This window comes from Nycticebus coucang, chromosome 5 (assembly GCF_027406575.1).
Source record: "Nycticebus coucang isolate mNycCou1 chromosome 5, mNycCou1.pri, whole genome shotgun sequence".
In the NCBI taxonomy this organism is placed as follows: domain Eukaryota; kingdom Metazoa; phylum Chordata; class Mammalia; order Primates; family Lorisidae; genus Nycticebus; species Nycticebus coucang.
In genome coordinates this window covers 119,801,352-119,814,903 of record NC_069784.1, presented here as the reverse complement: position 1 = coordinate 119,814,903, position 13,552 = coordinate 119,801,352, and the positions used below count along the sequence as shown (strand labels likewise).

At 36.9% G+C, this 13,552-nt stretch overlaps 1 protein-coding gene across 2 annotated transcripts in view; it reads right to left on the bottom strand.

Moving 5' to 3' along the window:
• Positions 1-561: 561 nt before the first annotated feature.
• The window catches only part of PEX3 (peroxisomal biogenesis factor 3), a 37,687-nt gene continuing 24,696 nt past the window's right edge, over positions 562-13,552 (bottom strand). Inside the window, exons 10-12 of one of the 2 annotated variants that reach the window (XM_053591693.1) lie at positions 7,280-7,402; positions 4,148-4,244; positions 562-796 (exon numbers count right to left, since the gene is read on the bottom strand). In XM_053591693.1, coding sequence (XP_053447668.1) covers positions 713-796; positions 4,148-4,244; positions 7,280-7,402 — 304 coding nt within the window. In that variant the 3' untranslated portion in view covers positions 562-712. The remainder of the gene's footprint in view (positions 797-4,147; positions 4,245-7,279; positions 7,403-13,552) is intronic. The other variant, XM_053591694.1, reaches the window with a different exon arrangement.

Sequence of the window (13,552 nt, the reverse complement as noted above, 5' to 3'; positions counted from 1 at the left end):
CTTCTCCTAATGTGGTACAGAGAAGCCAAAAGGTTGGACACACCTACAAACTTAAATAAATGCATAACTTTCTAAGGCTTGTTAATAAAACCTTAGAAAATATAGCAAAGAAATAGCAAAAAAAAAAAAAAAAAAAAAGCTGATTGTAGCTGTTAAAATCCACTGATTTCTGTAAGTAGAAAAGTCCTCCATCAAGGTGTATTTGAGATGATTAATTTATTCCTTTGAAGGGTAGCTGGAGAAAAGTCTGATTCACTTTTGTTCATTGCAGTCCAGAGAACATTATGATTAGTTAAATAGCACATTTTCCAAACTTCATACAGCCTACACCTACTTCCCCAACAGATTTTTCCTCAGTATTAATATCAAAGTGCACTGCATTTCATATTACATAAATTAAAAAGTATCTACATTAGTTTTTAGTTAGTTTGGAACTAATATCCATTGGGTAAACAACTATTAGCAATTCTGATATTGGGATGGGTGTACAACACTTAGACATGCCCACAAAAACCAGTCTGTGTGAATTTAAAAAAATATATCAAGATGCCAAATAAATCTATTTCATTATGAAATGAAGACTTTGATTAAGAATATATTTTTATTAGGCATTTTGGTAACAAATTATTACTCTAGGTATAGTTGATTTTTTCAGTTTGTTTTTTTTTTTTTAAGGAAAATGAATCCCACTGAGGCTTTTTTAAAGGAACCATCATTTCTCCAGTTGTTGAGGGGTACTAAAAGCTTCATACACATTAGCAGCAAAGTCTTTCACTTGCTCCATCATCAACAGATCCTAGCAAAGATGACAATATAACATCAGAGTCTGCAAAAAGTATAGATAATTTGAATTCGTTTCTACATTTAAGCAATGAGATTAGGTCTAAGTTTTGTAGAAGTTCAGGCCAAGAAGCAAACCATTTAAGAAAAGGAATTTTTAAAAATACTAAATTCTGGCTTGGCACCTGTAGCACAGTGGTTACCGTGCCAGCCACATACACCGAAGTTAGCGGGTTCAAACCCAGCCCAGGCCAGTTAACCAACAATGACAACTGCAACAAAAAATAGCCAGCCCTTGTGGTGGGCGCCTGTGGTCCCAGCTACTTTGGAGGATGAGGCAAGAGAATCGCTTGAGTCCAGGAGTTTGAGGTTGCTGTGAGCTGTGACTTTACTGAGGGTGACATAATGAGACTTTATCTCCAAAAAAAAAAAACAAAACTAAACTAAATTCTAGGAGATAGTTACGAGTTTTTCTCAAATGAGCGATGCTGGTATTATAATTATTCAAGTGTGACTTTGAGGAAAAACTCCTAGTTTTCAAGTGCATTTTTGTGTATATCAAGAGCGAGATAAGTACCTGCTGCATGAATGATTATAAGATTTAAATGCATTAAGACAAAGGGTAATTTTTCTGGACACTGACATAACATGGTTAAGGCATATTACTTTCTAGCAGATCTAACGATACAAGTAGTCTGTGCATATTTTGTATATATATATATATACATATACACAAACCATACCTATATATTTGTTTCTCTTTTATTTTTGTTATTTTTAAATTTTTTTACTTCAAAAGATTAAAGGGGTACAAGCATTTTCGTTACATAGATACCTTGTTATAGTATATACTTTAGAGCAGCGGTTCTCAACCTGTGGTCGCAACCCACAGGGACTGTACTAAAGGGCTGCGGCATTAGGAAGTTGACAACCACTGCTTTAGAGCAAAGGTTCTTAACACTTCAAGTAGTTTCTGAATGTAAAGGCAATGAATCATATCTTTATTTTTATTAACTTCTAACTACAATCCGGCATTTTTTCAGTTATGAATGTAGGCAACAAACTGTAATGGCATTGGCAGGATGTGTCAATTTGTCTTTGACAGAAATCATAGGGCAGTTGTGGTAGTTACCAGAACTCTCATTACATCTTGATTTAATGCATGATAAAGAAGCAATATTGCTACATCACAAATTTGATTTTAGAAGATGTTTTGAAAACTATATATAATTGGTTTCCTTCAAAACCTTATGTGTTTTACTGTATATATTGACAGACATTATTCTCAGAAGGGGTCCACAAGCTTCACTAGATGGCGAATGGGTCCCTGCAGAAAAGTTGAGGGACTCGTGAATGTCAACAAATGGGAAATAAACCTGGCACTTCAATTTTTTTAAGTATCAGAAAACCTAAGTGAGCATGTCTTGATCTCAACCAGTTTATGGTCAAATTGTCTCATCAGGCCAGCTCTATTGGCTTGTGCTTATAATCTCAACTCTTTGAAGAGGCCGGGGGGCGGGGGGAGGACTGCTTGAGGCTAAGAGTTTAAGATAAGCCTGGACAGCATAGTGAGACCCTGTATGTACACAAACTAAAAAAAAAATTAGTCAGGCATGGTGGTACACGGCTGGAATCCCAGCTACTTCCTACCTTTCTCAGCAATACTACCATCTTAATATTTTCTACCACAGCAATTGGTAATGTATGGCCAGCAGGCCAAAGTCACTGCTGCCTGTTTTTTATATGTAAAGCTTTATCAAAATAGCCACACGCTTTTGTTCATGTATTGTCTATTACTGCTTTAACGCTACTGGGGCAGAACTGAACAGTTTCCACAGAGAATGTACATCACACAAAGCCTAAAATATTTATTATCTGGCCATTTACAGAGTTTGCCAACCCTGTTCTGTAGCATTCCTACAACACGAGCTCCTACATACCTTTGTGGTTGAAGTAGCAGTAATTCAAAACTATTAATTTTAAGTAAATTAATACTTGAATGAAGGCAAAAGTTTCATGAAAGATAAAAATAGTAGAACATATGACAATTTACTAAGTAGACCAATTGGTGTTTTAACTCCGAAGTCATAGTTATAAAATCAGTGGATATCTTGTCAATCAATGGTTTAAGTGTATAAATTTAACGTATGTCTAGTCACACTAAAAACTTTTACTAAACATTAAAATCAATGGTGTTTTTATTAGGTTGAAACCATTTGTTTTTATTACCAATTACGTAGATTTTAATGACAGCATAGTACACAAAATTGCTTCAGCACTGAGACTGATCATGTTTTACTCTTGATTGTATTTCCCACTTATCTGTCAAAACGCAGAGGAGGAAACATGCCTGTGAAGGTCCGGCTAAGGACAACACAATGAAAGCAAGAAAGACTCATCACGGTCCCTAGAGTAGAAACTCTATACAGAGGACACACTGAGTCGTCTGAGACCTCTTCTCACTGTACATTACAGTAGCAGTTTGCAGTTGAGGTGGACTGCAAGTAATTTGTTTTACTTATGATACAATTTTCAAGTTTGGATGTGACTCAAATGAAATCTGTGGATTCAAAGTCACCCTATTAATAACATTTGCCTTATTCAATGCATTGTAAATGCTTTCCTAAGAAAGAAGATGAAGTTATAGGAAGTCTAGTAAAACATTTAAATAACTCATTGTTTATTCAGCTTTTAGTGAGCAGGTTATTGATTCACTATTAACAGTTATATATTTATTTATTTAAGATGGAGTCTCACTATGGTGCCCTTGGTAGAGTGCTGTGGCGTTATAGCTCACAGCAACCTCAAGCTCCTGGGCTTAAGTGATTCTGTTACCTCAGCCTCCCAAATAGCTGGGATTATAGGCGCCCGCCACAATGCCCAGCTATTTTTCTTTTTTTGTTGTTGTTGTTGCTGTTGTCATTGTTGTTCCAGCTGGCCCAGGCCAGGTTCGAACCTGCCAGCCTCAGTGTATGTGGCTGGCGCCCTGCCCACTGAGCTGAGGGTTCCGCCAACAGTTATATTTTATTATGTACTAAAATGTTTTATTTCTCCACAAAAGATCTGTCTCAAGTTTCAATCTTCTTATGAGACACAGCTTAAGGCAGAACATTAATGCAATATAAATACCTGGACTCACATGCAGTCCTACAGTGTTGGACTATACCACGGAGAAAGGCACTTCTAACTTACATGTTTGTGATCACACATTATTACTCCTATTGGGCATTGCGCCACATTCTACAAGGAGTTCCAAGTTCTATGTTTTCCTGAACAAATATCACAGAATGTAATTTTATGTTAGACAAACATGATCACACCAAGAATTCAATTTGTTTTGAGTAATACCCCCAAGCTTTCTTCTTACCTGAACAAAATGACTAGGTGTTTCGCTGCAAACTGAATGAATCTGTCCATTTACTATCGGAATTATCTTAGCTAAAGGCAGGCTGACGCTGGAAAGACTGAAAAATCATCACAGTAATAATCATTTTCTGAAATTACCTCATGGGAAATTAACAATTTAATTATAAAAGTAATACATAGTCACTGAGGCTTACAGAAATCTATAAAAAAGGAAAAACTCCCAAATATAATTTTATCACCTAGAAATGACAACTGTAATTGACACATGGTTAATTTCTTCTGGTAATTTTTATGCATATCTTTGCTTTTTTGTGTTTTTTTTTTAACATAAAATTCTAACCTTCCAAGCATAGTGTTTTTTGCATTTTTATTGTTATTAAAAGTTCTTTTAAAGTTTTTATCTGGTTGGTTTTTAATGATTATCATAATCCATCCTCTAGCAGTGACAATTTACACCATTAGCTTCCTATAGTTGGGCGTTTCAATTTTTGCCTAATTTTTGTTTCTTTTTAAATTTTTAAAACATTATCTTTTTTTTTTTTTTTTTCAGAGAAAGGGTCTCACTTGGTTGCCCAGGCTGGAGTACAGTGCTGGGATCATAGCTCGCCGCAAATGATCTTCCAGCTTCAGCCTCCTAAGTAGTTAGGACTACAGGTGTGTGATGTCACATCTGGCTAACTTTATTTTGTTTGTTTTTGGTAGAGATGGGGTTTTGCTATGTTACCTAGGCTAGTCTCAAACTCCTGGCCTCAAATGGCATAAACACATATAGACATATATCTGTATATATACAGTAGAACCTCCATAGATAACCACTTTCCTACACTGACCACCTCAAGTTGACCTAATTTTTAATAGACTGGACATGCATGTGTCAGTACAGTGGGCCTAGTTCCTTATGTTGACCAGTCTGTTAACAGTCTCTTGGTGGGTCAACTTACAGAGGTTCTACTATATTTATATATCTATGTAGTTTAAGCCTTTATTAGTTTATATCATTTTTCAGTCATGCCAAGAGGTCAATCCAGACCTCTGTAAAGAGTTGGATTATTAATTACAAAAAAATAAACAATTATACTTGTGTCTTTGTCAGTAGTTAAAAACCTTCCTTTTCTTGATTTACTATGGTGCCTAAAACTTTCAAAACACAATAAACAATAGGGATGACAATGGGCATAATGAAATGTTTCTGGTGTTGATTTATAGAGCATGGAGTTGGTTCCTGAAATGAACTACAAAAACTTAGATAGAAAATAACTACTGAGTGCCTATACGTGTAAAGAGATCTGAAAGAGCATAAGATAGTCTCTTACTTTGACAGGCAGCTTAAAATGTAACTGAGGAATAAAATAATGTTCCAATTCAAGGTAGGTTGTATCGGAAAGTGTAGGTAATGAGTACCACAGGAGTAGGGCGCTGGCCCCATATGCCGAGGGTAGCGGGTTCGGACCCAGCCCCGGCCAAACTGCAACAAAAAAATAGCTGGGCATTGTGGCGGGCGCCTGTAGTCCCAGCTACTCGGGAGGCTGAGGCAAGAGAATCGCGTAAGCCCAAGAGTTAGAGGTTGCTGTGAGCCGTGTGACGCCACGGCACTCTACCCGAGGGTGGTACAGTGAGACTCTGTCTCTACAAAAAAAAAAAAAAAGAAAGGGAAGATTGTATCAATGGCTGACGTGGCTGTAATGTAATTTTATAATTCTTCAGTGTATCAGATCAAGTACTTGTTCATGATACAACAATTATAATTCTTTATCACCATTTGGAAAATATCTAATACCTTGCTATGTACAAATTATAGTGAAACTTTATTAATTGGAGCACCTGGTTTAGTAGGTGTCTTGAGCTCAAATTTATTTTTGTGTAACTTAAAAGAACTCTTGAAAGATATTTAAATTGCTTCAGAAAATAAACTTTATGGCTCTAAGCATTCCAAATGCTCAATGTTAATGGCAAATCATTCTTTTCTAAACAAGACAGAAGGAGGTAGGAAGACAAAGAGAAAACAACAACAACACAGAAGGGCCCCAGAGAATTGGGCAAATGATATCTTGCCCTATGTGTTTAAGAATTAAATTTGATACTACACGGATATATTGCATATTAGTTATTATTTACCCAAATTTTAATAGATGAGTTTATAGTCAGTCAACATTGATTTAGAACCCGTTATTTTCTGAGTTTGATATAAAAAATTACATAATCTAGGTTCTCAATGTACATTATAAAATGTGACCAAAGAAGATGTCTCATGTGGAGATGATAAAGATATAATAAAGAGAGCTGGGAATGGTGGCTCATGCCTGCAATCCTAGCTAGCACTTTGGAAGGCCGAGGAGGGTAGATTGCTTGAGCTCACAAGTTCAAGACCAGCCTGAGCAAAAAGCGAGACCCCGTCTCTACTAAAAATAGAAAAACTAAGGCCAGAGGATCACTTGAGCCCAAGAGTTGGAGGTTGCTGTGAGCGCTGACACCATGGCACTCTACCCAGGGTGAGAGCTTGAGACTCTGTCCCCCCCCCCAAAAAAAAGAAGTATATATATAAAACAAAGATAAAGCCATAACATACAGCATAAGTCCATGACTTAATAACAGTTCTGATTAAAATCACTAATAACTGCACTAACTGAATGTTCCCAGTTCTATAATACGGACTGAAAATGAACAGATATATGTATTTGTAGAGCTCTAAGGAGATAATTCATCAAGTGGAAATCTATAACAAGAGTGCTTGGTTATTATAATGACCAAAGTATTAAATTATGTAAACTAATAATGGCCTGCAGTAATGGAATGAGATTAAAAGACACATTAAAATTTAAATACATTGTCAGTTTCATATTCTAAAGAGTCAAAACCCAATAATTGGAATTTGGCTAATAGAAAGGTAGTTTCACAACTTACGTATTTCAATACAGTGGCAAAGCTTTTGGAAAAAATGCAAGTTTTAATATTGAAACCAGAAGGACCTTGTTAATGAAGATATCATTAGTTTAACAGACTTTAATTTGTTGCAAAATGAGACACTCAAATCTACTCTCTAAGACTTTTTGTAACTTGGAAGAAAAAACTCACATATACAAAGCATTAATTTTTAGAGCATTCATTAGTATAACATTTTTATGTGTTCTCTCACCTGTTCATGGAGTTACCATGTTGCAGGTCCTGTTCAGTTGGTCGAAAGAACTCAGCCATGTTGTCTAGAAGTCTACTAAAGCCACGGTTCAAACAAGTATTCAACACTGTACTAAAATCTGGACTACACAAAACAAAAAGTAGAAATTACTTTTTATATTCTCAATGAAAAAAGAAATTCAATAATTATGTGGTTTATCTTGGGAAGTTGTCAATATTTGTAGTCACTATCTAGTTTTTTACAGCCTGAAACACTGTAAATACATCAGGGAATCAATCTTTAAAAATAAAACATTATAAATGAGCTTATTTTAGCACAAGACAATGAGAATATTCACTCAATTTGTTAGATTTTCTTATATTGGCCAGCATTTCGTACATGCATTTTGCTCTGCTTGCACTGTCATATAAGTACCACGCACTAACCGATTGCGTGACTGGAGCTGTAAATGTATTTTTAAAAGTATTAATACTAGTATTATTTCTCCTGAGGATACTCTAAATCCTCTTACAGTCATAGAGATTTCCTTTACATTCTCTGCTATGACATCCCAGTGAGACAGAAAATATTATCAGCTGGGTGTGGTGGCTCATGCCTGTAATCCTACCATACTGGCTGGTCAAGGCAGGTGCATTGCCTGAGCTCAGAAGTTTGAGACCAGCCTGAGCAAGAATGAGACCCTGTCTTTACTAAAAATAGAAAAACTAAAAAAAAAAAAACTAAAAGAGATTTTGAATGTGCTAAACACTAAGAAATAAAGTTTAAGATGATACATGTGCTAATTTCACTGATTGGATTATACACTATATACGTATATTGAAATATCACACTGTACCCCACAAATTAAAATTAAAATAACATAATTAAAAAAAAAAATAGAAAAATTAGCTGTGCGTCATAGTGCATCCCTGTAGTCCCAGCCATTTGGAAGGCTGAGACAAGAGGATCTTTTGAGCCCAATAGTTTGAGGTTGCTGTGAGCTATGATGTCACAGCACTCTAACCCAGGGCAATGGATTGAGACTCTATCTCAAAAAAAAAAAGAAAAAAGAAAAAAAGAAAGAAAAGTACATATTATTATCATGTACAGATGAGGAACTAGACACTTGAGGGATGAAGAAATTGCCTGAAGTTATGTAGTTAGTAAATGGGGAGCTTGAATATGAATTGAGACATTTTACCTCACAAGAACTTTTTTATACGCTTGGCGCCCATGCTCAGTGGTTAGGGCAACAGCCACATACACTGGGACTGGCGGGTTCCAAGCTGGCCCTGGCCTGCTAACCAACAATGACAACTACAACAAAAAAATAGCCAGCTGTTGTGGAAGGTGCCTGTAGTCCCAGATACTTGGGAGGCTGAGGCAAGAGAATTGCTTAAGCCCAAGATTTTGAGGTTGCTGTGAGCTGTGTGATGTCACGCGACTCTACCAAGGAAAACATAGTGAGACTGTCTCAAAAAAGAACATACATGGGGGCTATGAAAGTTAGAAACTGTGTGGGTTTAGGTTTCTTGATCAATAAGTGTGTGCGTATGTATGTGTTTATCTGTCTACTTATGTACCTTCTTTCCTTGGTCTTCTCTCCTTTTAAAAGCACTTTAACAGCTTTATTGAGTTAGGAATTGCATGTAGAAGCCATTAGATTCACCCATTTTAAATGTATAACCCCATGATTTTTAGTAAATTTACGTGGTTGTGCAACAATCACTATAATCCAATTTTAGAGTATTTCCATCATCTATTATGCCCATGTGCAGCTAATCCAATCCCAACCTTCACCCCAGATAACAACTAATCTACTTTCTGTTTGTACAGTTTTCTGGATATTTCATAGAAACGAAGTCATCTAATTTGTGGTCTTTGTGTCTGGCTTTTTCACTTAGCATCATGTTTTTAAGGTTCATCTAGGTCGTAGCATATATCTACAGCTTATTACTTTTTGTTGCTAAATAGGATTCCATTGTAGGAATAGATCACATTTTATTTATGTTCTTATCAATTGGTATAAATCTGGATTGTTACCACATTTTGGCTATCATGAATAATGCTGTTATGAAAATTACTAACAAGTTTTTGTGTGGACATAAGTTTTCATTTCTCATGCCCAGACCTAGGAGTGGAATTTCTGGGTCCCATGGTAAATTTAAGTTTAACTTTATTCTCTTTTATAGGGAATATGGGGCTGGGCAAGGTGACTCACATCTGTAATCCTAGCACTATGGGAGGCTGAGGCAGGTGGATTGTCTAAGCTCACAGGTTTGGGAGGCTGAGCAAGAAAATTGCTGGAGCCTGAGAGTTTGAGGTTGCTGTGAGCTATGATGCTACAGCACTCTACCAAGGGTGACAAAGTGAGACTCTGTCTCCAAAAATAAAAAAAAATAATAGGGTAAGGCTCAAAGGAGAAAAAAAAATTAAGGGTATGGAAATTAAAAAAATGGAAACTGAAGAAAAGATCATTAGAGGACCTACCTAATAGGGCTACTTCAGGGTTAAATGAATTAAGATATGTAAAGCAGTACGGAAATGTGCTTGTAGCCTAAGTGCTTAAAAAGGCTAATTTTCACTCTTCCTCTTATTGCATTGAATTCATTTAGGCCAATGAAAGAAATGAGAGCAGCTTTTTGAAACAGATGACCTTGGTCCTATTTCATACACACAAAGAAGTAAAGAGAACGTCCACATGCTCGTCACACATCTGCCATCTACGTGCACCTGCACCTACTTCAGCCATTCTTCCTGACTCCCAGAACCAACCCTCTTACAGTTTAGATCTCATTCCTTTCTCCTATTCAGAGCTCTTTGCCTCTAAAATTATCCTGCTTTCCCACCTCAATTTCTCCCTCTCCTATCAATTCAGTAAATACTTACTGAGCATCTATGACCGTAAGGCATTGCTCTAAGAGCTGAGGAACTGAACAAACAAGTTACTAATCTCATGAAGGTTTCTAGTAAAAAGATGTGTTTAAAAAAATCTTACAAAACACAATCAAAATCTCCTGGATTCCACATTCCCCTTCAATATTGTCCCATCTCTCTGTACCTCTCACAGTTAAATGTTTTTCTTTCTTTTTGAATTTTGCTTTCAATTATCTTAGTTTGAAGGTTTTTTATTTTTAATTTTCTTTTTTTTTTCTCATTTATTTATTTAGACAGAGTCTCACTTTGTGGCCCTTGATAGAGTGCAGTGGCATCATAGCTCACAGCAAACTCCAACTCTTGGGCTTAAGCGATTCTCTTGCCTCCGCCTCCCAAATAGCTGGGACTACAGGCGCCTGCCACAAAGCCTGGCTTTTGTTTTTTCTTTTCTTTTTTATTTTTTTTAGAGATGGGGTCTCACTCTGGCTCAGGCTGGTCTCAAACCTCTGAGCTCAGGTCAATCCACCCGCCTCGGCCTCCCAGAGTGCTAGGATTACAGGTGTGAGCCACCTTGGCTTCCAAGTTAAATGTTTTGACATAGTGTTTTATCTTTGCCGTCTCTACTTCCCTGGCTCTAATTCTTCCAAATCAGGTTATCTCCACTGTCCCTCTGAAACTTCTCAACAAGATCACCAAGTTACTCCATCCTGACACATCTGATGTGTCATTTCTCAGTTATTATCTCATTTGACCTTCCAGAAGCATTTTGATCCAATTAATCAGTTTCCTTGAATTATTTTCTTTAAGTGACTTCGAGAACTTCTCACTCCTGCTCAGTCTCCCTTGTAGCCCTTCCTTCTTTTTTAAACTTCAGATGTTGGAGTCTCAATGACTAAGCTGTCTCTTAGCTTCTATCTCTTCCTATCTCTGTAGTTTGAAGTACCATATGAAAGGTGATGACCCCTAAAGTTATATCCACAAGCTAACTCTTGCATTCTAGATTCTCATGTTCAATTGCCAGTAGACACAGCCACTTGATGTCTCATAAACTTGTCAAGCTTAACAGTAACAAAATATAAATGGCAATTCCTATTTCCACAAATGCTTAGCCCACATACCTAGGAGTCATCATTGCCTCCTTTTTCATAACCTACACCAAGTAATTTCAGCAAGTACTATTGGTTAAACCTTCAAATCAAACCCATTATTTAACTACTTGTTACTGTTGCCACTTCTACTACCCAGTCCAGGCTATAACCATCTCTTTTTTGTCTGTCTGGTTTTTTTGTTTTTTTTTTGCAGAAATAGATATAATCTATATGGGATATAACCATATCTTGATCAGACCACTTTAATTCTTGAAACTAGCTCCTATGTTCCATTCTTATCTCTTTATAGTCAATTTACCTTAGAGCAATGAGAGAGCTCTTTCATAAACACAGACTATGCAATTACCCTGCTTAAAACTCCCCAGTGGTGGCAGTGGTGCTCATAGCTCAGGCCACATAACGCTGAGGCTGGCGGGTTCGAACCTGGCCCAGGCCAGCTAAAACAACAATGACAACTGCAACAATAACAACAAAAATAGCTGGGTGTTGTGGCAGGCACCTGTAGTCCCAGCTACTTGAGGCTGAGGCAAGAGAATCACTTGAGCCCAAGAGTTTAAGCTTGCTGTGAGCTGACGCCACAGCACTCTATACAGGGTGACAACTTGAGATTCTTTCTCAAAAAACAAAACAAAACAAACAAACAAAAAAACCTCCCCAATGATTTCCCCCTAAATCCAAGAATTAAAAAACAAATACATTTATCATAGTTCAATCTACTCTGGAGTCCCTGGCCATCTTTCCGACCTCCTTTTCTTGTCACTCTTCTACTTCACTGCGCTCTAGTCAACACTGGCTTCCTTGCTGTTCCTGGAGCAAGCCAAGCATTAGGATCCTCACACCTGTTCTTTGGCCTTGAACTATACTCTCCAGGATTGTAACACTCACATCCATAGTAGATTCATGTCTCTGCTCAAATGACAACTCTTCAGAGTCTTTTTCTAAACAGCCTGTCAAAAGCAGCATCCCTAGTCACTCTCTAGCCCCTTACCCTACTTTGTATTTCATCAATGAAGTTATTAGCTTATTGTTTTACTCTCCATCTAAAATGTAAGTTCCAGGAGGGCTAAAGACCTAGCATCTAGAACTGTACCTAATATACTAAAGGTAGGTAATAAATATTTGCTGAATAAATAATTCATAAATGCATAAATAAATAAATAGTTCCATCTTTGACTATGCAGAAATCTTACTAAGAGTGGAGGACTAGATTATACATTTGGGAATCATTAGCATACAGATAGTTAGGTAAAGAAATGGGAAACAAACAAAATTGCCTGGGGCAGCTGCAGACGAAGTAAGAACAAATACCCAGGAAACACCTATGTTTAAAGGAAAGCTAGACATATGACATATAGGAACTTAAGAAGAAATGATCCAAGAGTTGGGAGAAGAATTAGGAGATCATAGTGTCATGGAAACCGTGTGAGATAAAATTTCAAGGAAGGCTTATGAACAGTGTCATATACCAGAGGAAAGTTAAGTAGATGAACATTACAGATTCACAAGATATGGCAAAAGATGTGATGACCTTTTCTGAAGCATCGAGTGATTTAGTGAAAATATGATTAAGAAAAAGTGTCGATTGCTACTGTAGAAAGACAAAGGACTAGAACTTGAATATAGACAGTAGATTTAGTAGCTGAGTTAACCCAACAGTTGCTCATGAAAAATTATCATAAGGAAGAAATATCATTTTCTCAGAAAACAGTACTAGAGAAAACAGGCTTAAATTATCCCAAAAAGGCATAGAGCAGTTTTAATTTAAAAGAGACTTTGGGCTGGAGGCAGAGGTTCATGCCTGTAATCCTAGCACTCTGGGAGGCTGAGGCAGGAGGATCACTTGAGCTCAGAATTTGACACTAGCCTGAGCAAATAAGTGACCCTGTCTATTCTAAAATAGAAAAATTAGCTGGGCATTGTGGCGAGTGCCTGTCATTCTAGCTACTTGGGAAGATGAGGAAGGAGGATTGCTTGAACCCAGGAGTGTGAGGTTGGTGTGAACTAGGCTGAAGCATGGCATTCTAGCCTGGGCAACAGAGTGAGACTATCTCAAAAAACCAAAAGAGACTTTGACATTTTTATCAATTAAGATAAAAATAAAGTGGGGAGGACAAGTATTACTTCTCATATTTTACAATGATAAAATAATCTCAAAGAGTTTAAGTGGCTCTGCCAGAATGGCTCCTAAGTAGAACTAACCTTGAATCTAGGTAGTATGGTCTTCTAATACACAGCCTGGTGCTTTTTTTGATTTTTAACATCCTGGCTTTAAAATAGTAATACTCACTTCAGGAAAGATGTGAAGACA